The sequence below is a fragment of the Cydia amplana genome, chromosome 17 (assembly GCF_948474715.1).
Source record: "Cydia amplana chromosome 17, ilCydAmpl1.1, whole genome shotgun sequence".
NCBI classification, from domain to species: Eukaryota; Metazoa; Arthropoda; class Insecta; order Lepidoptera; family Tortricidae; genus Cydia; species Cydia amplana.
In genome coordinates this window covers 4,194,433-4,219,634 of record NC_086085.1, presented here as the reverse complement: position 1 = coordinate 4,219,634, position 25,202 = coordinate 4,194,433, and the positions used below count along the sequence as shown (strand labels likewise).

The following is a 25,202-nucleotide window of genomic DNA, read 5'->3' as shown; positions in this document are numbered from 1 at the left end:
CGTTGCAATCCAATTTGAACCTTCCATGAAACAAATAAAGCAGCATTTCTATTATTTAATTGCGTTTTAAAACAAACGAAATTCGGTCCAATTTACTTAAGGTTCCGTCACACAACCGCCTTTTTCGGGCGGGACGTGAGCGGCCACAGAACGGGTCTCTATTGTTTCCCAAATAGTTTTAAGCCATAATGTATTGTTTGCCCGAATTTTTGTTAGTCATAATTCATTTGGTTCAGAAACGCGTCAATTTTCAGGATTGCCATAAAACAAACCTAACCTAACCTATCTATAGCATAACCTAACGAAATGTTAACGGTTTCAGTTTTTGACTAATGATAATATGACAAACAATGCATTACGACTTAAAACTTTATGGGAAACAACGGGACCCTGCCACAGAACATCTTGTTCTGTGTGAGCAGCCGTGAGCGTTTTATATGTAAAAGCGGTGCGCCCAGGGTGCGCCCCGCTCACGCCCCGCCCGGAAAACGCGCCTGTGTGACGAAACCTTTATAGAACAAGATTCAAATAAAAAATTGGAAAACTTTCTATGGTGGGTCTTATGGGGATACTTATATGTATTGCGATTAGTACAAATTTCCCGTAGCGCAGTCGAAATTGTCCCCCTGCATCTTTATGTTAATAAGTTTTTGGCAAAAATTTAATTTTTGGTACAAGCTTTTATCGCTGACTGTACTTTTCTTACGACAGACAACTAATACTCATCGAGACAATTCTAAAAACCCCTAACACAATTAGTTTGCGTTGTTTCATCACAGAGTTCCTATGGCCACCTCCTGTCTCCATTATCAGATCAGTTCGACAGTACCATATTATTGTATTGTCATCAGAACTACATACAGCTGCCAATTTTCATGACGCTACGATCCTTGGAAGATGGTTAAATTAGTTACCTTAGATTCCATTACATGTTACATAGTTACATACAGGTCGACCTAATAAAAGCTTGTTAAAAAGGAAAACTACCACCTAAAAATCCATATGCACTATATGGAGTGCTAGCGATTGAAAGTTACGCATCGGTAGCATTCAGATTCATAATCATAATAATAATATATATGAGTTATTGTTGATCAATTCTACGGTCCGTAGCTTTTGCGTGTGGGTGTGAACCAGTGAAATCAAGTATAAAAATTGAAAATTATGATGTAGTTCTGGTTTTTTGGCATACGATACATCATGCTATTTCCTATAAGAAAAGTAGGTACAGTCACCTGCAATAATATGTTACACAACGAAGGGCGCAAAACTATCTGATACGATCTTATTTGTAGAGCCATAAGAGCGAGTCATATATTTTTGGGCGTTTTTTTTTTGTTGTCCCCTACACTTTTTTTAGGGTTCCGTAGCCAAATGGCAAAAAACGGAACCCTTATAGATTCGTCATGTCTGTCTGTCTGTCTGTCCGTCTGTCCGTGTATGTCACAGTCACTTTTCTCCGAAACTATAAGAACTATACTGTTGAAACTTGGTAAGTAGATGTATTCTGTGAACCGCAGTAAGATTTTCACACAAAAATAGAAAAAAAAACAATAAATTTTTGGGGTTCCCTATACTTAGAACTGAAACTCAAATTTTTTTTTCATCAAACCTATACTATACTATCTATGGATAGGTCTTCAAAAATGATATTGAGGTTTCTAATATCATTTTTTTCTAAACTGAATAGTTTGCGCGAGAGACACTTCCAAAGTGGTAAAATGTGTGTCCCCCCCCCCCCTGTAACTTCTAAAATAACAGAATGATAAAACTAAAAAAAATATATGATGTACATTACCGTGTAAACTTCCACCGAAAATTGGTTTGAACGAGATCTAGTAAGTAGTTTTTTTTAATACGTCATAAATCGCCTAAATACGGAACACCGAATAGTCCGACTCGCACTTGGCCGCTTTTTTAAATTTCGGATTTTTTATGTTATTTCTACTCAGAATCACGAGCTCTTTCTATCCTAATAGGAGAAAAAAAGTGTCCTAAGGTTTTTATTTCCATTACGTCACCATTTTTCATAGACTTTGTATGGCGGTCGCAGAATGGAAAGATCGAAAAATGTATGGAAATTATGGGACACTTTTTTTTCTCCTATTAGGATAGAAAGAGCTCGTGATTCTGAGTAGAAATAACATAAAAAATCCCAAATTTGAAAACAAAAAAAACGCCCTTTTGCGCCCTTCGAAGAGTCTTATATTATTGCAGGTGACTTTTTGAGAAAGTCACCTGCAATAATGTGAGATATTTGTAATATTATGTTGTATTTTTTTACGAAACATAAAACAATACTTCATCTCTGTTATTCATAAAGGTATTTTATATTTAATTGCATGTCACCACAAGCAAGTTGAGTACCATTTTTTTGCAATTTGCAAAAAACATCAGGCAACCCATAATTTAATTAATTCACTGCTAATTAACTGCTATGATCGCAATTATAAGTTTTTATTTGTTGCTTAGTCGTAAATATATTACTTATAACGGTATTTGTGCGCGTAATAATTTTAATAGCGCCGGTTATCGTCGGTTTCCAACATTGTTTCATATAAGTAGCTTGTTATTTGTTAAGTTAGTAGTACTAAGTAGTATAAACACGAACATAAATATATTATAATTATTATAAACCTACCCCGGATGGGACGGGTGCAATTTAGTTTCACGTTTAACCCTTTAAATGGTCTGTTAAAGAGTTAAACTTATAAGAAATCCTCAATTCAAAGCCTATCCATTGTCACCTTATAAATGCTACGTAGGTACTTAAGGAAAAAATACTAATAGAGACTACAAGTATTTTATACACAACATTTGAAAAAAAAAACCGGCCAAGTGCGAGTCGGACTCGCGCACGGAGGGTTCCGCAGTCCGCACCATCAACAAAAAATAGAGCAAAACAAACAAAAAAACGGTCACCCATCCAAGTACTGACCCCGCCCGACGTTGCTTAACTTCGGTCAAAAATCACGTTTGTTGTATGGGAGCCCCACTTAAATCTTTATTTTATTCTGTTTTTAGTATTTGTTGTTATAGCGGCAACAGAAATACATCATCTGTAAAAATTTCAACTGTCTAGCTATCACGGTTCGTGAGATACAGCCTGGTGACAGACGGACGGACGGACGGACGGACAGCGGAGTCTTAGTAATAGGGTCCCGTTTTTACCCTTTGGGTACGGAACCCTAAAAAAATGAGTTTTTTTATACCGTTTTGGATGATATTATTATTCTATGGAACTTGCTAACTATGTATACAAACCGCCATATTAAAATTGTCTCTGAATGTCAATTTACTAGTGCCTTATGTTTACATAGTTAGCAAGTTCCATCGAATGACTCTTTAATATCTTTACGTTTTTAAAATTTTAATGTAACCTAGTGATCAGATAAATTGTCACAACGTTTATTCAAATAGGTACCTGAAAAATAAGAAATGTGACAGAAGCACAACTTCAACTTTTTAAAGTAAATATGCAAAAAATATCTGTAAATTACAATATAGATGTTGTCATGATAATTAAAAGAGAAAACGCGTTGTTGTTCTAAGTAGATTGGCGACGAAAGCGACTCATACCTGATTAATTTGACAGTACCTACCTAGCAAACAAGCATACGGCCTTAACTTGCTTGCTTTGTCAAGTCAACTGTCTTATCGCGTTGTCACGTTTGTTAATTTAAATAAGGCTTTAACGTAGACTTACGTACGAAAAAACACTGCGAATTACCTTGACGCTGACGCTTGCAACGTTAAGCGTACAAACTAATAACTTAGTCACATGAAACTCGCCGCAAAAATGCCGCTCGTAAGTAGAACTTTTTTACTCGCTCTAATTTATTTTTATTACTATTTCTAGCAACGAAAACTAGTACCAGACATAGGTATATGTTTCATATCAAATGTCATGATATTTCAGAATGTTGTTTTAAAATGAGAGCGAACTAAGTTTGTATGGCGGCCGTAGGTTCGTGACTTAAGAGTCAAAGGAATTCGCTTAGTTAAGTTGTAATGCTAGCACTTACCATGAGATCCCATTTGTAAGACATAATGTCCATCGAAGCTTATATACAGGTACAGTCACCGCACAGTCCACATAACACAGCACTTGAAAAACATAGTATCATTCGCAAAACAACTTCATCGATGACGATAGCACACCACTAAAATTATTAATTTCGCTCAGCATTTTCCTACAAAAGAAAAACAAAATAAAAATTGTTACACTTGCACATCACTATAAATAAAATGTGGTCACTTTTTTAAATTTCGAATTTCTCCACCTTCGTCCGGTCACTGTGGGAATGAAATCACGACTGGGTTAGTGATGTCTGATTCGTCGGCTGACACACCGCTCTTTTATCAACTTGGCAAATTTGTATGTGTGGGTGTGTAACATTGTTGTTAATGTGTTATGACACATTGTGTTGTGTGGACCGAACTTGCAACGTTGTAGCCTCGGTACATTGTTTGTAAACGGCGAGCTACGCTACTACACGTAACGTCAAGCGACGTAAGCGTGACTCATATTTCTTATCAATTACCTACAAAGTTTATAAATGAAAGTTATTTATAATACAGTGGAACCTCGATAAGGCGAAATCATCGTTAACACGAAAAAGGTTGTTCCTTTCCCTTCAAACCTCAATAACACGTAATATTTTATTAAGACGAAGTAATCACCGATTCCCTTCACGGTTACCAGAGGGCCTACCGCTAAATAATCAACAGTAAATATCAACATATGGCTCTGTTGATACCCAAAGATAGATTGTACAGTCAAAGAATTTAATTTCCGTACCATTTCGTACCTTGTCCCAGTAACAATCGCTAGGGACCTGATACTATTATCACTGACAGGGTCCAAAATAATACTAATACTGAATAAAATATAAAGAAAAAAGGTGGTAAAACGTTGCAAAGTCGGTCTAAGTGTGTGTAAAATCATAGGTCAGTTTCGGAACGGGGATTTAGGTTTCTTTTTGTGTGTTTCTAACGATTGTTGGATGATTTAAATGGAACCTTACTTTGAAACTTGCTTAGGTGGCGGTGGGCGTTTTTCATCGCCATCCGAAATGGAGCTGAAATTAACAAAAACATTATACAACATTCGCAAAAGCAAAAAAAAAAAACTAACATATCGATTTAAACAAAAAAAAACATAAGTTAAAAAAAGCTTCAAAACGGAAACGTGTGTGAAAATATGAAGTAGTTGGTAAGTTTCTTGTCGAATTTTGGTTATTTTGTTTACGTATGATATTTAGATAAGTATATGAAACATGATAAGTGATAACTGTTAACTTATGAATGATATGTTTGTGTGCAATGAAAATATAGTTTGGTGCAAGACTGCAAGTGTACCTACCTATTATATACTTATAAATATAAATATATAATTATATTACTATATATATTTTATTAGCCACTTTGTTGCTATGTATTTATCTAATTTGACACCGACTTCCAACAGGTTATTATTTTTCTGATTGTTTATTTTTTATAATAGGATATGAAGCGATATATGAAGGTACCTACCATTTAACAAACTGTCAAAAGATGTTTTTAAGTGGATATTGCCAAGTTTATTTAATATTTTATCTGTTATCAAATGCTCAATTATTTTTATTTTAATGTTTAGTCATATATTTTTATGTATCTATCAATGAATTGCCAAGTTTATTTTATATTTTATCTGTTATCAAATGCTCAATTATTTTTGTCATGTATTTTTATGTTATCTTCGTAATTTTATTAATTTAAAAATTGCGTATATATACTCCTATTGATCAATGTTGTCTGGAATAAATGTTTTTTTTGTTTTCAAACTTATTGCCTCTTGTTTTTTTTACCTATATTTATCTTATTGTTATGTTTTATCTATAAATATTGTTACTTCTGGCAATTTAAGGACAACACGTATGCGTATTGCAATACAGCAGGGAAACACACCGCCGCTTACCCGACTAACGAAGAAGTAGGTAAGTAATATTTTTGAGTTAAACTGAGTGTTACAAATTGGTGAAGACATATTTTCACTTTTCCTGTGTTTCCTTGAAGTGAAATAAACAGCTACTGAAATAATCAACCCAGCGTCCTCTCCCCTCGAACAACTAGCCCGTTTCGCACATTAAATTTGTCTTATTTTACGTCTCAATTTAATACATTGATTGAATGACAATGTACGCTGAGCGTCGTTTTATCTAGTAGTAAATTTAATTTGATACCACTAAGTTAAAAAGACGTATCGTCTTTGAAGCGCGAATACTTGGCGTCTTTTCCCCCTTGAGAGTAAAATTTGTTTTATTATAGCTGTATAGAATCTTTATCACATTGTGACTCGCTGGCGTAATGCCAGAGCACGGCTTGTGAGTTCTTAAATAATCGTTTAACCTTTTGGACGCCAATGACCGAAATATCCGCACCGTAGGTTCAACGCCAAAGACCGATTAATCGGTCACAGACCACAGAGCAACATCGACCTACGTGCATATACATAAAGTTCAACTTCAGTTTTGACACTTCAATGATGTGGCGTCTGAGTGACAGCTTTTGTGTTTGACACGGCGTGGAAAAGGTTAAAGATGCGCGGTCTAGCCAAGTGACAATCGCTATCGCTACTACAACGAAAAGCTTTGTGTCTCTCTATCACTCTTCCGTAATAGTGTGACAGTGACAGTTGCGTTTCGAATTCGATCGCTACGGAGCGTAAGCGATTGGCATGTTGGCTACGAGGTCTGATTACAGTGCTTTAGGATGATGTTAGTAACGTCTCGTAACACCAAACGATATTATTACCAATTTAATGCATTCAAAACGAATTTATAACAATTTTTATGTAAAAATCATTTGTTTTATGGCTTACAAACAAGTCAATTTAGCAGTGAATACATTTAAAAGCAAAAGGTAATAATAAATATTTGAAGCACTAAACATTTTCTACAATAGGTACCTATTACTTACTTACATTTTTGGTATACTGTATTATATTTTATAGGCCTCCCCAAACAACCGGTGTCTAATATAAACATTAGTTTCAATTAGTATTAAGATGAAATGTAATTTCTAAGGTTGTTATTAAAGGCTATATTCAATTATATTTTTATATGTTAGCTTTTAATATAGGTGTATTTTAGTTTAGTTTGTATAATATTGTAGGTATCTACTTTCGATTCTATTTAAAAAATTCACGCTCGATCGATTGCTTCTTCAAACCCCGTTTTCATACAAATTGGCTAATAATAAAATGATAAATTGATAATTACTTCCTTATACATATTAAGATGTCAGCTGTCATTATTAGCATAAACTGTTGAGGCTTGACGTTTTATAAAATAACGTCTTTGAAGTGTCATAGCGGCTTTATTCGCCAGTCGCCCGTCTTCACTTTATATTTATTGTACAAAACGTACAAAAGAGCTGAATGCCATGAGGATTAATGTCTGTTTATATAGTTTTATTGTGTACACTGTTGAATTTATTGCAGTTGAAGTTATTAGACGTGGAATTACGGATATTAACATGTCTTAATAAACGTTTTGCTGTTTATTTATTGTTTATTACTTATTACACAAGTCTGTCATAAGTTTAGAGTAGAGCTTACGCCAACATAGTTTTACAAGGAATTTTAAAATATTTCATTACAAAGAAAACTTATACAAATATTACAAATTATAGTCAATAGCAACAAATTATCGTCATAAAATTTAAAATGATTATATTCACCAATAAATGGGTGGTTATTTTTTCTATTATTGTTTAATTTTTAAGTAGGTTTATTTTAATGTTTATTTTAAGTTTAGTATTATTTATTTTTTAAGTTGTACTTATCTTAATTTATTACAGGAAATTAGACCTTGAAATAATAAACCAATAAATAAATATTGAATTTGGATTTATGGTTGAGAATTTATTAGAAATTAGTTTTCAATATTTTAAAGAAAGATTTATTGCGCGACTGTAACAGATTAGTTAGATTATAATATATATACCTATACCTATATTTCTTAAAGTTACTTCTATATGTTTTTTAACAAAATTTAATGAGTACACGGAATGTTATTTTTAAGTTCGCATTCTATTTTAATCAATTTTTTTATTTTTATATCATTGAAATCTAAAATTGCCATTGCTTTTTCACTAACATCAAAGTTTCAGTTTGTATATGTGTTCTGTGTGAAAAATGGATGTAACTATTTCATCTTTCAACAAATTTTAGAAAAAAAAACCAATGTCTCTTTACGAGGCAACATTTTTTTGGGAATGAATTTTTGGAAGTCGGTCTATTTTATTTTTTGTGTTTTTTTCTAGTTTAAAAGTGTTAGTGTGTGTGTACTGTTCCAGTAATATTTCCATGTTTGTCTTGGAAACAACTAATATTACTGTATTAAAGTCCGTACTGGCGTGTCGAGTTCCGCAGCTCGAGCCCGTCGAAGATGTTCAGATTGTGCTTCCTCGCGTAATCGTTGATGATCATTTTGCCTGTGGACAAGGGAAATCGCACAGTTTGAACGTTCGCATGGCGGCGCGGAGACTGCATTTTGGAGAACCCATAGGTATAACCTCTAGCCGCCCGAGACCTATAAAAAGGTCTTCTGTTCCATTCTAATTTGAACTTTGTGGTGACGAAATAAAATTTCATTTTGCTTGGCAAGGTTTGACGTATGGGCGGCTAGAGGATAAGCTGTCAATAAAATAAATAACTTCTGTCATTCATTCATGCCCATGACAGATTGAAGTGGGATATCAGGGCCCCGTTTCTCAAAAGCTTGTAACTTGTAATACGAGTGTAAGTCCCTTTTTAACAAAAGCTGTCAAAAAGTTACATCCGCTTGTATCACAAGTTACAAGCTTTTGAGAAACGGGCCCTAGGTCCGTCTAAGCTTACTTTGCACAGACTTGAACAGAACAAAATGTGGGAGTGTCATTATAAACATCATTCATAGAAATTTGACGTTAATGGTGACATTTCCACACTTTACCATTGCAAATTCTATGCCGGGATAGCTTGGTCCGACTCTACATACTTTTTGAATTGTCAAAAAGTACATTCAAAAAGTAAATAACTATATTTTTTTAATTTTTAATGATTACAAAATGCAGCCTTACAATTGTAATAGACACAATAAAAAATGGAGAAGTGGACTGGGAACATTTATTTTATGTAACCTTGTATATGTCACCGTAAAATTGTAAACACTCGTTAGTTTATAATCTCGCTAGTTAAATTGTAAACTGACGGTAGGGAGATTATAAACTAACCTAACCTAACCTACGTTAGATTCTTAGATTGTAAACTAACGGGTTCACAATCTTACGGTGTCATATATAACTAAGACCTAAGATCAAATAACGATACGATATGATAATACCAGTTCCGTTAAGAGAAACTAACTTTCATCATCCAAACTGAATAATTTTTCTTTGTAATTTCAAGTCATCTAGCGACAGTGAGACATAATGGTCGGGATTTTTGCTGAACAGTATATTCCGGTGTTCTTACCTTCTAGCAGCATTCCAGGTGTTCCCGGGAAAATTCCCTAGGTGGGAATATTCCCGGAAATGTTCTCGGGAAATTTCCCATATGAAGGGAAAATAGGAAAATTTTGAAATTGTGCATCGATATACTATATTCTATTATCATAAATTCAATCAACACAGCATCTTAAACTTTTTAGAACGTTAAAAACCGTATCTTTTATATTCCCGGGAACACGGGAAATTTCCTTGTTCCGGGAAAATTTTCACAGCACATCACTAATTCCAGGCATATGTTTTTTTAATGATCTATAAATGTACGGTTGGCAACACTTAATTTTTTTGGCGCCATCTCGTTGGCTCATGGGAATCATATAATTAAGAGTGCTTTGGAGTCAGTTCAGGCTTGCATTGGTCATTATCCTCGCCAGCCACTACCACTTTTGCGATTTATAGTCAAGAATGCAAGGTTCTATATATAGTAGAAACTGGTACATTTTTTATACTAAAATGACACACTGTATACTTTTTCCCCATGTTTTTGTAGAATTATAAAAATGTACCTACAACATGTATTCGCAGTTTCTTGTTTCGACTCCATTCTAACAATAACAAATGTTTAAAAATAAAACAATTCAAGAACCTCAAAAGAAGTAGCAACAACTTCATGAAGAACATTTTTTGTTTATGTGGATAGTTTTGTTTATAAGTGTACAGAAAATTATTTAATTTTTTTGCTATCACCCGTTGGTTCTTTCCGTAAGTGAAGTCCTTCATATCTTTCCATTTAATATAAAAATGTACCCCCTTATTCATAAACGTCTATAGTTTGTAGCTTTCTAGTAGACCCCGAAGGCTTATCCTATTGTCTATTGTTCAGTAAAACCGCACGTGCTACTTACCTGCAAAAAAGGGTCCTAATTATTATATTTGGCACCTGAGCGCGGGCTAGTCCAACGCTCAAAAAACCAGTGTAGGTGCGCTCTCCGATAACGCGCCTTTGTTACGCATCTCGATGACACATTTTAGACTGGTTCTGTAGCGTTCGACTCGCCGGCACTCAGTAACCGAAGTACCGATTTTTTATGCAGGTGGTTGTGGCACGTGGCACGAGCGGTTTTTCTTAACAATAGACAATAGGATTAGCCTTCGGGGTCTATTAGAAAGCTACAAACTATACTAAAGTTGACAAGCCGATATTAATAATCGTTTGTCCCTTTCCGACGTATTGGTATGATGGAAAGGGACAAACGATTATTATCGGCTTGTCAACTTTATTAGTAAACATTTATGAATAAGGGGGTTAGATAATAATGATTTAAGTAATCATTATTATCTAACCCCCTGTTAGAGCGTTTTAAGTATGTATTTCCTTTGTTACATACAGAAGAAGTACAGTCAGCAATAAAAGTGTGTATCACGAAATTATTTTTTTGACAATTACTTGTTTAATAAGTAAGTTTACTGAGTTTTGTAAAAGTGATTTTCTTTTTGTCCACAAAATGGTATCGTCTTGGATCGTCCCATTCGTTTTTCGTCAAGTTCTTAAATTAGTCCTATTCTGCTTTCGTCATTCATTCTACATTGAAAGCCACCGACGATTGTGACGAATGTAGAATGGGTGACGAAAGCAGAATAGGACTAATTTAAGAACTTGACGAAAAACGAATGGGACGACCCAAGACGATACCCACAAAATATAAGGCGAAAAAGCGGAATAGGCAGCAGTGGCGAATGGTCAAAAGTACGCGATATACTGATGTGCCGTCGGTAAGTTTCCAATAAGGCAAAACTTCCACATAGAATAATTTTTGACAGTATTCATAATTTTGTATAGGAAAGTTGTTGTAGTCCAAATGGGACTAAAATAATCTCACTAACGGTTCTAGAATGTTAATTTCTCAAAATTCAAGACTGAAAGATTGTGAGTGGTACCAAAAAATTTATATTGGATCAAAACTGACTTTTTTTTATTAAATAATTAGTTATTTGATACAAGAAAGTAGTTCTTGGCCCAAGATTATAATACCTATAAGACATTTTATTTTATAGATGAAGACATTTTCGAAGTTCCTTATCTCGAAATTCAAAATATCTTGAAATTTTTCAATTAAAGAACTTATTTTTTGTGTATGAACGTATTCTACTCTACTCTTTATACTTCAACGGTGGTAAAAGGACCTTAAATCACAAAATGTTCCGAATCCATTTCCCCAACAATCGCATGCGCAACAATACATATATGTATAGTATTTATATTATATAGTAAAAAAGTAAGAAGCCAAAATGACCTAGCCTTTTGAATATTAACGATGCAAAATCCGTCACAAATAATTAATTATAAAAACAAAACAATTTATTAACACATTCAGATCAGATTTGGACATTGAAAATCGACTAGACATGTTGGCTTGTCACTTTTACATTACAGTACCACCGTACCTCTTACCTTCATCAATCTTGCGTGACAAAACGGTCTCTCCAACCAAAGGGTTTTGGTCGGAGAGACATGTTTTCGTAAGATCTCTTTCCCACTGACGTCCAGTTTTTTGCGGGTACCGTTTGCAGGGTCCCGTTTTTATTAGTATGCGTGCAATACCCCCAATAAACAGAATGCGTGTGTGTCTTAAAACGGGATACTGCAGAAAACCGTAGCCGCAAAAAACTGGACGCCAGTGGGAAAGAGCTTTAATCGTTTGGCATCCGTCGAGTTTCCCCATATCAGTACTCCGTACGACATACGCGAATGGAAGTGAGCGCGGTAGTATACGGATCTGAAAGTATCACTACCAGACGGCGGCATCAACGGTGGCAGAATAATAGCGTCCATTGCTAACAGTGTGAGCGATGGTAAATATGTACGCAAACTTAAACTTAAACCTACCTTCATCAATCTTCCGCGAGGCCTCCTCCAGGTCGGAGCCGGCGTAGTTGAGGATGACCAGCACGAGCGGCATCATCTCCCAGCTGTAGTGGAACTTTTCCAGCAGCTTGTGGCAGTTTTCTACCAGGGAGTCCAGGGCCACTGGAACAATCAAATATTCTTATTAATTTTAACAGTTTTTTTATTTAGTCCAATTTTAACAGTTTTTTTATTTAGTCCATTTTTAGGGTTCCGTACCAAAAGGGTAAAAACGGGACCCTATTACTAAGACTCCGCTGTCCGTCCGTCCGTCCGTCTGTCACCAGGCTGTATCTCACGAACCGTGATAGCTAGACAGTTGAAATTTTCACAGATGATGCCGCTATAACAACAAATACTAAAAACAGAATAAAATAAAGATTTAAGTGGGGCTCCCATACAACAAACGTGATTTTTGACCGAAGTTAAGCAACGTCGGGCGGGGTCAGTACTTGGATGGGTGACCGTTTTTTTGCTTGTTTTGCTCTATTTTTTGTTGATGGTGCGGAACCCTCCGTGCGCGAGCCCGACTCGCACTTGGCCGGTTTTTTATGAGCATTTTGCATAGGTGTCGTGATAAAAAAAATCTGACTAATTTCTAAAGGGGCCCACTGATTAACAGTCCGCCGGACGATATGCGGCCTGTCAGTTAGAACAAAAAAATTACAGCTCCGAACAACTGACAGGCCGATATCGTCCGGCGGACTGGTAATACGAAACTACTACTACTACTACTACTTCACTGGCTCAGTGACCCAAAAAGGATTTTGGACTCTGACACAAGAGAGCGCCACTCTGCCCTATTCTACGCCACTTCACGCCAGTTGGGTATTCCAAAAATATATAATAGTGTGTTCTAAAATAGGAAATGGTATAGGATATATCGAATAAGGTCCAAATAAAACCAATTCTCATAAGTTTTAAGTACCTAACCTAACACTTCAATGACTTAATCGTAACGCTCCAAATTACTCCATAATGGCCCTACAACACTTCGTGGAACTGTCATACGTCATTAAAATTTATGTCAAGGCCTTGTTTATGTTAATTGTTATAAACAAAGTGAAGTGACTGTGAAACGGGAGCGCTTGTTTATTTATATGAAAATAAACACTCTAATTGTTCCTGGGAACACTTTGTTAAGACGATATTTTATTTCATTTTGATGTTATGATTTGTTAGATATTTGTGTCACCTAGGGCCACTTGCACCATCCCACTAACCCGGGGTTAAACCGTTAATCCAGTGTCAAATTGTACTGGTAACCAAGGTAACTCCAGGTTTAACCGATTAACCCCGGGTTAGTGGAATGGTGCAAGTGGGCCCTAGTTAGATTTAATTTTAGTTTTAGTTTTTAGTAGGGCTCGCGGTCGTGTCCGTGTTTCGTGTACACGTGTTCGGTACCCGTTTCCGAACTACACGTACACGGTTTTCTGACCCGTTCTACACGTGTAGTCGGGTACCCGTGTAATTAAGATCCGTGTATCCGTGTACCCGTGTACCCGTGTACCCGTGTACACGGTGAACGGAACATAAATACACGCGGGCCTAACCCGTCTTGGCGTGTAGCGGAGATTGAAGTAATGTATAGAGCTTTAAATAAAACAAAGATTCAGGATCAGGAGCTCCGACTGGAATCGAATCCGATCAGTTTTATCGGATTTTCAATGTTATTGATATGTATTATACTAATTTAATTAATTTTGTATTGCCTTTGTCATCATTTAAGATATGGGGATATTAATAAATTACGTCATTTCAAATTGGGGGGGGGGTCTGGACATCGGATGTTGTAGAAGGAAACGGGATCATTCGAAGCATGATTTTTGGATGATTTTAGGGGGAGGGGGGTCAAAAAACGTCAAAAATCGATAACGTAATTTATGAACAGCCCCTATACAAAATAACTCGTTATTCAAGTAATAATTAGGTAGCTACACAAAAAACATGTACTTACGGTTTAGTTCATTATCGTCGTAGACGTAGAATAACATGCATAGATAAAATAAAGACCATACCGTACGTGATGAGATACTTTATAAATCTTAGGCACAGATATTATTCATTTCTTGCTGTCTTTGTCATTAGCAAAATGCTCTTTAGTGCCGCGTTGCAACAAAACAATGAGATAATTCTACCTGAATGATTAGTTGTTGTATTTTTTGCAGACGTGTTAAGCTTGTTACAAAAAGATAACACCAAAAGCACCAATTCATATTGGTAAAACAACACGGTATAATTGAATGAAACACCTGCACTTTGTTTATTGCATACCATATGGCCATTTTAAATACTTAATCCCTTTTTGTGATGAACTGTATGTATGAATTCTTGTACATTTTCTTCACGCTATTCAACATTTAGATAAAACAACACAGTTTATTTATCAGCACGATTGTAAATACACTGGAGCGGCGGCGAATTGATCGATCACGCTAATCGATGTAAGAGGGCTTTTAGGTTACCTAGTACCTACTTATGTTTGTAAAAAGGTCAGAGATGCGTGCTTATTGCCTTGTCTATCTTACGGTGCACAAACATGGTTCTTCACAAAGGACATAATAAAAACAAAAATACGTTCATATCAGCGAGCTATTGAACGAAGTAACCTGGGCATTAAGCTCAGTGACAGATGTAATAGCGAAAACATTCGGGAGAAAACTAAATTAATAGACGCAGGACAACACGCTCTACAGCTGAAATGGACATGGGTGAGACACGTAGCTCGCATCACAGACAGAAGAGGGACAAAACTGGTAACTGAATGGGCGGGCCCTATCGGGAAAAAAAGAGGCAAAGGGAGACCCAAAGACCGCTGAGTTGACAAAATCCAAAGAATTACTGGTAGAGACTGGAAGCTTAAAGCACAAGACATAATAAAAAGGAAACAAATGGAGGAGGCCTTTACCCAAAGCGGGGCCATGTAAAGGAAAAAACGACTAAATGTAAATTTGCATGGAAATCAATGGCTATATTATTAGTATTATTATACTTATGTCTCGGGTCTTGATAGTATTATTATACTGGTTTGTTCAAGCATCAGAATTGCCCACCGTCGCGCTACAAAGGAAAATAATGACATATCCGTGCGTGGTAGTTTCAGTAAGCATAACTAGCTACTTTTGTATTAGATTATCATTTAGGTTTACTTTCATTATCAAAAAACTACAATGAAGAAAACGAGCTATCAATGAAATCAACGGATACTAAGATACCTATTGTTAATTTTAATATTATTTAGAGTAAAGCTAGAAATATGAATTATTGAAACAAAGTGTACTTACCTACCTATTAGACATTACCAATCAATCCGGTAAAACTGCAAAGTAATCGAATTTTCCAATTCAATCGTATGTCTTCAAGCACGAATCTCCCCAACACGAGAGTGAAGGGTCGAACCCGCGGGTAAATAAGATCCGTGTACACGGGTACCCGTGTACACGGGTACACGAAATACACGGGTACACGGGTAAACGTTTCCGAATCCGGGCGGGTTCGTGTAGTTCGGGTTCTTAATACCGCCGGGCTTAAGAACACGGGTACCCGTGTCAGCGTGTAACACGTGTATCGGGAGCTCTAGTTTTTAGGCCTCACTGAATATCAGCGTCTCGTTGTGTGTCCTAGGGCTCACTTCGGGACATCAAGCTGAGTGAGGACCTTTTAGCACAATGTTCTGTTCGTCTTAATGAAGTTTTGTTATTATATTTTGTTAATTTTTGTGCTAATAAATATTAGTTACTCACTGAACTTAAAACGTCTACTGTAATACCATGGATTGCGACGAATAAATGTTTAATGATTACTTACTATATAGCGGAGGACCGCTTCTTCATACAAACAAACGTACCTATTCCCTATTTTCCTCCTAGTTAGAAAATATTATTACACAATTTAATGTATGTATAGTCCGGTTATCATCTTTCGATAATCCAGATTTTTTTTATCGATCGATATTTTAATTATTATAAGTGCACGGAGCTTTTAGGGTGTCATTCTGAATCCCTAACAATGTTTGTCCTAAAGTCACTTGCCCTAACTGGTTTGTCATAATGGGCACATGCCCTAACGATCAATTGTCATAACGATTATTTTCCATAATGTAAGGTTCTGAAAAATGGTTAGGTTTTAGAACTTGCTGCCACAAAGGTGGGTTAGGTTAGGGTTAGAACTGCGAAGAATGGGTCGAACGCAAGCACGGTGCACCCTCCTTCCACCTCACACAGCTCCTGACGGGGCACGGCTGCTTCGGCTGGTACCTGTTTGAGAGGGTGGGAAGAGAGCCGACGACAGCGTGCCACCATTGTGATGGAAGAGCCGTGGACACGGCCCAACACACGCGCGAGATATGCCAGAGCGGAGCCTCGCGCTGCCCTGTCCGCGGCTGTAGGAGGAGACCTCTCATTGCCGGCGCTAATACGCCGAATGATTAGCAGTGAAGAGGCATGGGCGGCAGTGGCTTCCTTTAGCGTCACCGTTCTGACACAAAAGGAAGCCGCAGAGCGATCGCGCGAGGACGACGCGAACTCGCTCCCTCAGCGCCGAAGGAGGCCAGGTAGGCGGAGAAGAGCCTTCGCAGCAAGGTTAATGCCTGCGGGTGATGGGTCGGGAGTTCCATCACTCGCCTGAAGAGGTTTCGAGCTGGAAGACCCTCAAGTGTTCCGAGGTGTCTTCAGCGGAGTAAGCTGCTAGAGCAACCCCATATGATGAGCTCGCAAGAGCATCGCCGGCGTGGTATCGGAGGTCTACAATCGAGTTCCCGAAACCCCGCCTACAAAAGCGCGCGGCGGAACACCCCAGGGGGTTTAGTCCGTGGAAGTCGGACATACCCACAGGGCTTCTCCCGTGCCAGTGGGATCCATAAGGGATTCCCCCTGGGTCATCAAAAAAAAGAACTACGACCCTCGCAAAAAAGAATATATGCTTAATAACATTAGGATATTAATCAATGATTAGGGAAACCAAAATTAGTGTTTTTAGTGTTAGGACAACTGATCATTATGACAAACAATATTAGGGAATGCAAAGATAGGAGAAAATACTTTAGGGATTCAGATATAGATCCGAGCTTTTAAACGTTTGTACATATGTACTTAATTTCTTTGTCGCTCCAAACTCTTATAACAATAAAAAAGGGAAACCCAAACGAAAGGGCATAGCAACATCCATTTGTTTCAAAATTTCAGAGGAAAATGGGGATTACGTTTGTATGGAGAACTGGTAGTCCACTTTCCTATTAAGGAGCTGTCTCCTTAGGTACCGAGCATTAAGTGGCCGTTCAAAAGCAGTATGGTTGTGACCAACAAACATCAATCTAAATAGCTGTTTATTTTCATGCCCTTCACTCACAGCAAAAACTCAAGGGATGTAGGTAGTTAGAGTTAGACTATCTTCGAATTCCGATGTTCGCGGTAGCCCCCTTGGCCAGTCGTACATTTGCTGCCAGCCCATCAAAATACTTCGTAAAATGAAACAAGTAGATACGTTCAACTAATATCTCTCGCACAATTTAGTTCATAGAAGCATTAAAAGTCTTTACAGTGACACTAAATCCATAAAATAACTGAAAGAACCCCACACAGTTGCCAACAAAAAGCAAAACAAAGATATCGACAATAGACAACCATAAACAAGGATTAAGAAATATGTATAAGCGACGGCACATCACTAGCGCAGATAACTTATCCACTAGATGGTTCATGTACTACCTATAAAATTTGTACTACAATTAATAGTTCACCTTTTTTGTATAACCTCACTCTACCTATTTAGATAGGGTTTGGCCAGGGACTGTCTCATTTCAAACATAGATTACCTATATAGATAGAATCATAAGACTTGTCTTTGTCTTACGCAAATACGGGTATCACAAAAAGTTAAACAAGATTTTAGTCCTTTTCATCTACTCCTTGAGACCATTCTAAGAAAATTCAATGAGTCTCCATCATCAGATCAGATCGAAGCCATCACGATATTACATTGTCACCTGTGTTTTACATGTATGCCAAATGTCAGCTCTATCGGACACCAACAAATGGCTTATAAAAGCAAATATTGAAGACAAATTACATGGTTAAATACTTAAGAACATTGTATGTTTAATAAATGATTGTAAGAAAGCCTTAACTGACCATAAAATTAAAAAAAAGCTGATAGCTCAGTGATAACACCCATATGTGCTGGTCTTCAAACGATCCACAATTGGGTATTTGACTACTAGTCAAATCAGTTTCTTTTTTCGAACTGTCAAAACGATTTTGCTAGTATGGAATTTATATGAAACACTAGCATGTGACGTCACAATCAAATCATCTAACTTTTTATAGTTTTATACGGGTTTAAAAATAGAAATTATGTCTAAATATAACTGCTGTCTACGTTATCCTATTAATCTTCTGGTGCTTTATTTCATGCATGGTGTAAAATTATTTATATTAAACTAGCGACCCGCCCCGGCTTCGCACGGGTTAACAAATTATACATAAACCTTCCTCTTGAATCACTATCTATTAAAAAAAACCGCATCTAAATCCGTTGCGTAGTTTTAAGGATCTAAGCATACATACAGACAGACAGACAGGGAAGCGACTTTGTTTTATACTATGTAGTGATACAGTGAAATACCCTATACGGAGTCTACGGGAGAAAGACTTTGATCACTTCACTAGTCATAAAATAGAGTCAGAAGGTCGCGCATTGCCGGACATTGACGTTTTACGACGTGCCTTTGTCAGTCTCTAAAAACCTATTCAACGTCAGAACAGACACTTGGTCACGCTCTTAAGCCAAGCCATGGAAATGTGTTAAAGCCACAGAGTTGATAGACAGACAGAGGTACAATCGCTGGGATTTCATAATCGCCGTTTCCTTGTCGCGCGAAACGCATACATTCATAACTCGAGGTCGAGCACTATAGGTATCACTAGACTTATAAAGACCGGGATATGAACCGTGATTACCATTAGCATTATTTTCAAGCTCCCGATATCCCGGATCCCGGTCTAAGTATGTCTAGTGAAACTAACCGTGAATCATTCAAAACTGTCATGCACTATAGTGCATGGCATAAATGGTGGTATGGCTTAAACCCCATAAGCGAGTGTTTTTTAGGGTTCCGTAGCCAAATGGCAAAAAACGGAACCCTTATAGATTCGTCATGTCTGTTTGTCTGTCTGTCTGTCCGTCTGTCCGTCCGTATGTCACAGCCACTTTTTTCCGAAACTATAAGAACTATACTGTTGAAACTTGGTAAGTAGATGTATTCTGTGAACCGCATTAAGATTTTCACACAAAAATTGAAAAAAAAAAATTTTTTTTTGGGGGTTCCCCATACTTAAAACTGAAACTCAAAAAAATTTGTTTCATCAAACCCATACGTGTGGGGTATCTATGGATAGGTCTTCAAAAATGATATTGAGGTTTCTTTTCTAATATCATTTTTTTCTAAACTGAATAGTTTGCGCGAGAGACACTTCCAAAGTGGTAAAATGTGTCCCCCCCCCCCCCTGTAACTTCTAAAATAAAAGAATGATAAAACTAAAAAAAAATATATGATGTAGATTACCATGCAAACTTCCACCGAAAATTGGTTTGAACAAGATCTAGTAGTTTTTTTTAATACGTCATAAATCCTCTAAATACAGAACCTTTCATGGGCGAGTCCGACTCGCACTTGGCCGCTTTTTTTATGATACAGGAGGCAAACTAGCAGACGAATCGCCTGATGTTAAGCTATTACCGTTGCCCATGGACACCTGCAACACCAAAGGGCCAACCCGTGATGCAAGTGCTTTGTTTCCTACGTAAGACGGGAGTAGGTACGCTCTTTTCTTTAAGGTTTGAAGACTTTGAAGGCCGTATCGGTCCGGAAATACCGCAGCCGGGCTAGCACATGATTGGCGCGACAGTATCTCGCGGCGAGATAGACTACCCGTCCCTCTTTTAGTAACATACCTAGTTAGAAAAACACGGGTAGTCTATCTCGCCGCGAGATACTGTCGCGCCAATCATGTGCTAGGGGTGCAGAGTGCAGACGACAGTTCATAGTTTAGCCGTGCGGGGCAAGAAGTGTCTGGAAGACAGATGAGGACTGCCAACCAGGGATGTTGCGAACATCCGCATCCGCAACCGCGGAACTTCCGCATTATTTTCAACATCCGCATCTGCATCCGCATCCGCATAAAATCGATGCGGAGCTTATGCGGATGCGGATGTCGAACAAGTCGGTACAGGAACGTCTTAGTGGCGTAAGTGCTAGGTAATTTCGTCATTACCTAGGTATAACGAAATCGTCTAGATCCAGAAAAGTCGGCCAAGTAACTGTTTATTAAATATAACGCACCTATATTCTTGCTCAAATAGGTACTAAAAGTTTCGTTTTTTTTAAAATAACATAATATTAAAAATATAATATTTGACGTTTTCTAAGTACCTAATCTTGACATCCGCATCCGCATCCGCATCCGCGGATGTGAGCCTTTAAATATCCGCATCCGCGGATGAAAAAAAATCTGCATCCGCAACATCTCTGCTGCCAACCATCTAAAATCGAAATGGAGAAGATGGAATTTGTATGCATGTGAAATCGGCTTGTTAAGCGATGCTCTGTTCGTGTCTCGACTCTGTGGCTAAAACTTAAAATGTTTCACTTCAATGCCAAAGGATATAAAGTTAGCTATGGTTATGGAACTAATCGCGAATAAGTTTCTACTTTATAGCGACGTGTCAAATGTAGTATTAGACGCGTTGGATGCGCAATGTTTGTTTAACTACCTGTAATAAAACTAAGACGATAAACACGTAGATATCTCTATAATTTACATTGGATATTCATGCATATGTATCCCAATGACATACGCGGATAAGTTCGCTTTTAGATGTAGGTATTTAATTGAATATGTAACTGTGTTTCTCATGTTTCTTTTTCTATGTATAATTATATACATACATTGGTATAGCACGCCATTTAATGTGTATATAAATATGCTCAAGAACACCTTCAAATACAAAAGACTGTTCTACTCCATTAGAGGTAACAAAGGAATACCCCAAATAAGATTGCCGTATCTTAGCACAGATAGTATTACGTAGCCATGGTAGCTTTCTAAGCTCCGGAGGCAATTGTTTTGTATTTGGAATTTGAACCAAGTAGCAAATGTACGAACTCGCAATAAACACCAAACAATGTGTAAACAAGCTCTAATGTGAAGGCCAGTAACACTTATGTATGTAAGTACCCGTATGCCACATAGGTATCCCTATTTGACGTTACATTCAGATTGCGACTACTCTCAAGTCCAGGGCTATAACCGCGAAAATCGAAGTTCGCCAATTGCGAGCATTTTTTTTCTTTGTCACTCTAATTACCTACATCTTCATGAGAGTAAAAGAGAAAGATCCCAGCAATTTACGAATTTCGGTTTTGGCGGTATGCCCCCAGCATTTTGAGGTTTGACGTCCCGCACCGACCGAGTCCCAAACCCATTACGCTGTCGGTTTACGATTGACGTTTTACGACATTACATTGGCTTACTTCCGTGGATATTCAGACTGGATAAATTAAGCAGTATCAAATACTTGATCGTTCTTTCCCGATTGTAGAAACCGAGCGAAAGGCATTCTAATTCCAGTGCTAGATTATGAGATTTATAAGGAGGCGTGAGCCAGGATATAAGAACGGATGATATGCCCTCTGCGCGGGTTTTAGGTACTTACTTTTTATCTCAATGACTCTGAAAATATACGTAGGTACATACCTACTTTGCTCGCTGTTACTGTTGTATCACACCAGCTACTTACTGCTATGATATGCAGAATAACGATATACCTATGGTAGGTATATAGGTACCTACAACTGAATACGAATAAAAAAACCGGACAAGTGCGAGTCGGACTCGCGCACGGAGGGTTCCGCACCATCAACAAAAAATAGAGCAAAACTAGCAAAAAAAACAAGCAATAAAACGGTCACCCATCCAAGTACTGACCCCGCCCGACGTTGCTTAACTTCGGTCAAAAATCACGTTTGTTGTATGGGAGCCCCACTTAAATCTTTATTTTATTCTGTTTTTAGTATTTGTTGTTATAGCGGCAACAGAAATACGTCATCTGTGAAAATTTCAACTGTCTAGCTATCACGGTTCGTGAGATACAGCCTGGTGACAGACGGACGGACGGACGGACGGACAGACGGACGGACGGACGGACGGACAGCGGAGTCTTAGTAATAGGGTCCCGTTTTTACCCTTTGGGTACGGAACCCTAAAAAGACGTTTACAGTACATATGGGGCTTTTACTCACTACTTTTACTACTGCGTAACTTACTAGTGCGTAAAATAGCACTTTTCGTGCGTATGTCGAAACTTTAAAGTGCCATATGTACTGTAAAACGTTGTTCGATACACGTGCGAATAGGTAATTCGCAACTCGTGTCGATTTAAAACACTCCCTTCGGTCGTGTTTTAATTTATCGCCACTCGTTTCGAAATTCGTGATTTTTTATAAGTACATATCAAAGCCAACTTTAACCTTTTAAGGTTTTGGTTGGAGTCTGCCCATGCAAAAAATCCAATATAAAAAAAACAACTGTATGGCGGGGGCTGACGCCATATTGTTGTTTTTATTTTATTTATTTATTAAATTTTTATTGCACAATAGAAAAACCTTATAGTACAAAAGGCGGACTTAATGCCATAAGGCATTCTCTACCAGTCAAACTTTATATTGGCTTATTATCACAGCACAACAAAAAAAATATTTTGAATTCGGTCGAATTCGATGTTGAAAAAACTCATTTACCTACCTACCTAAAATTTTTTTTTTACTCAGGTAGGTAGACTAGGTAGGTAAAAATAAATGAGCGTTTTCCAAAAAAAGTGTACATTTCATTCATGTCTTCAAAATATTGACTTCCTGGGCTCATTTTGACGACATTTTTTGATTTTTTGACGACCGGTCTGGCCTAGTGGGTAGTGACCCTGCCTGTGAAGCCGCGGTCCTGGGTTCGAATCCCAGTAAGGGCATTTATTTGTGTGATGAGCACAGATATTTGTTCCTGAGTCATAGTTGTTTTCTATGTATTTAAGTATTTGTATATTATATCTATCGTTGTCTGAGTACCCATAACACAAGCCTTCTTGAGCTTACTGTGGGGCTTAGTCAATTTGTGTAAAAATGTCCTATAATATTTATTTATTTATTTTACTCGGAATCATTTGTACATTCACGCCTCATACATAAATAAATGTGTCCGAAAATTTCCTTTCCTGATCGTCACATTCTTGTATGAATTTTTTTTTATTTGTATGAACATGACGCACTGGAAAAAAAATTTTTCATACAAAATTTTGGGACACATTTTTTCATGTATGAGGCGTGAATGTACAAATGATTCTGAGTAAAATGAGCCCAAGAAGTCAATATTTTGAAGACATGAATGACATGTACACTTTTTTTGGAAAACGCTCAAATATTTGTAATGGGCGTTTTTTTTTAAAGTTGTCCCCTACACTTTTTTTTTCAAATTTGGGATTTATACTTGGTCAACCAGATCTTGACAGTAGAAAAAAGCGGCAAATTTGAAAAATGTAGGCGCGAAGGGATATCGTCCCATAGAAAATTTGAATTTCGCGCCTTTTTTTACTGACAAGATTTGGTTGACCAGCTATATGTTATTTCTACTCAGAATCACGAGCTCTTTCTATCCTAAATTCCTAATAGGAGAAAAAAAGTGTCCCCAAATTTCCATATTACATTTTTCGATCTTTCCATTCCGCGACCGCCATACAAAGTCTATGAAAAATGGTGACGGAATGGAAATAAAAACCTTAGGATACTTTTTTCTCCTATTAGGATAGAAAGAGCTCGTGATTCTGAGTAAAAATAACATAAAAAATCCCAAATTTGAAAAAAAATGTAGGGGACAACTTAAAAAAAAACGCCCTCATAATTTTTCTCAACCCGCAAATATATTAAAAATGATTGATCCCCCACAAGCCATAACCTGTGCAAACTAGAATAACCATTAAAACGTGTTTGAAATTTACGATTTAGAAAATGTATAAAATAAAGTGCAGCCATGACCAACAAAATTAATGTGGTCGTAAATCTCGACTTGTAGTTTAAAATGTCGTTTATATGTTTATTTTAAATGGAAACGTGGACATAAATTACTGTTTATTATTGGCTTTCAATACTATTAGTACCTACTTCGTAATGTTATAAGGAATGTAAGTGCCAATATGTTTAAAGATTTTTATGTGAAAAACAAACCGCTTTAACTCTTTCACGGTCAAGATTAAAAAAAAATACACGATTCAAGTCTCATCTCCTTAGAAAAGTCCTAAAAATACTGCATATGAAAAAATACAAAAAAAAAATGTTTACCATATAAAATCTAAGTGTGCCCCATAAATGATAAAGGGTTTATTACTTACGTAAGTTCGTAACGTAAGTACCTAAATTACTAGTAAGTATTATATCTATGACTAATTATTAATTAAGTTTAAGTTGTTAATATTATTACAAAATAATGATCCGCAACCACGTTATAGATTAACAAAAAGCCCGATATCAAAGTTAAATACAATAATAACATAATAATAAATAAGTTAACAACCAAAATAGTTATAATTTTATTGTAACGACATTCGTAACGTCAACAATTAAAGAAAGCTACAACACAATAAGCCGTTACGTAGTACGCAGAATAATGGAGCGAGTTCGCATCACTACGTGCGGCCCGACGGCCAATGAGCGCGCTCCGTCACGCCTACCGCGGCCGCGATTGGTCGAACGTGTAACTTTGAATATAGAACCGCTTTTTTTTCT

At 37.0% G+C, this 25,202-nt stretch overlaps 1 protein-coding gene across 5 annotated transcripts in view; it reads right to left on the bottom strand.

The window, feature by feature from the left end:
* LOC134655722 (protein doublesex-like) overlaps nt 1-25,202 on the bottom strand; it is a 261,764-nt gene that overhangs the window by 169,101 nt on the left and 67,461 nt on the right. The window contains exons 2-5 of one of the 5 annotated variants that reach the window (XR_010097456.1): nt 12,359-12,499; nt 8,397-8,478; nt 5,028-5,081; nt 4,026-4,193 (exon numbers count right to left, since the gene is read on the bottom strand). Coding sequence is in view for 2 of the 5 variants with exons in the window: in XM_063511186.1 (XP_063367256.1) it covers nt 4,263-4,296; nt 5,028-5,081; nt 8,397-8,478; nt 12,359-12,499 (311 nt within the window). In the remaining 3 variants the exon portion in view is untranslated. Of the gene's footprint in view, nt 1-4,025; nt 4,297-5,027; nt 5,082-8,379; nt 8,479-12,358; nt 12,500-25,202 lie in introns of those variants that run through there. The other 4 variants (XM_063511186.1, XR_010097457.1, XR_010097458.1 and 1 more) reach the window with 4 other exon arrangements.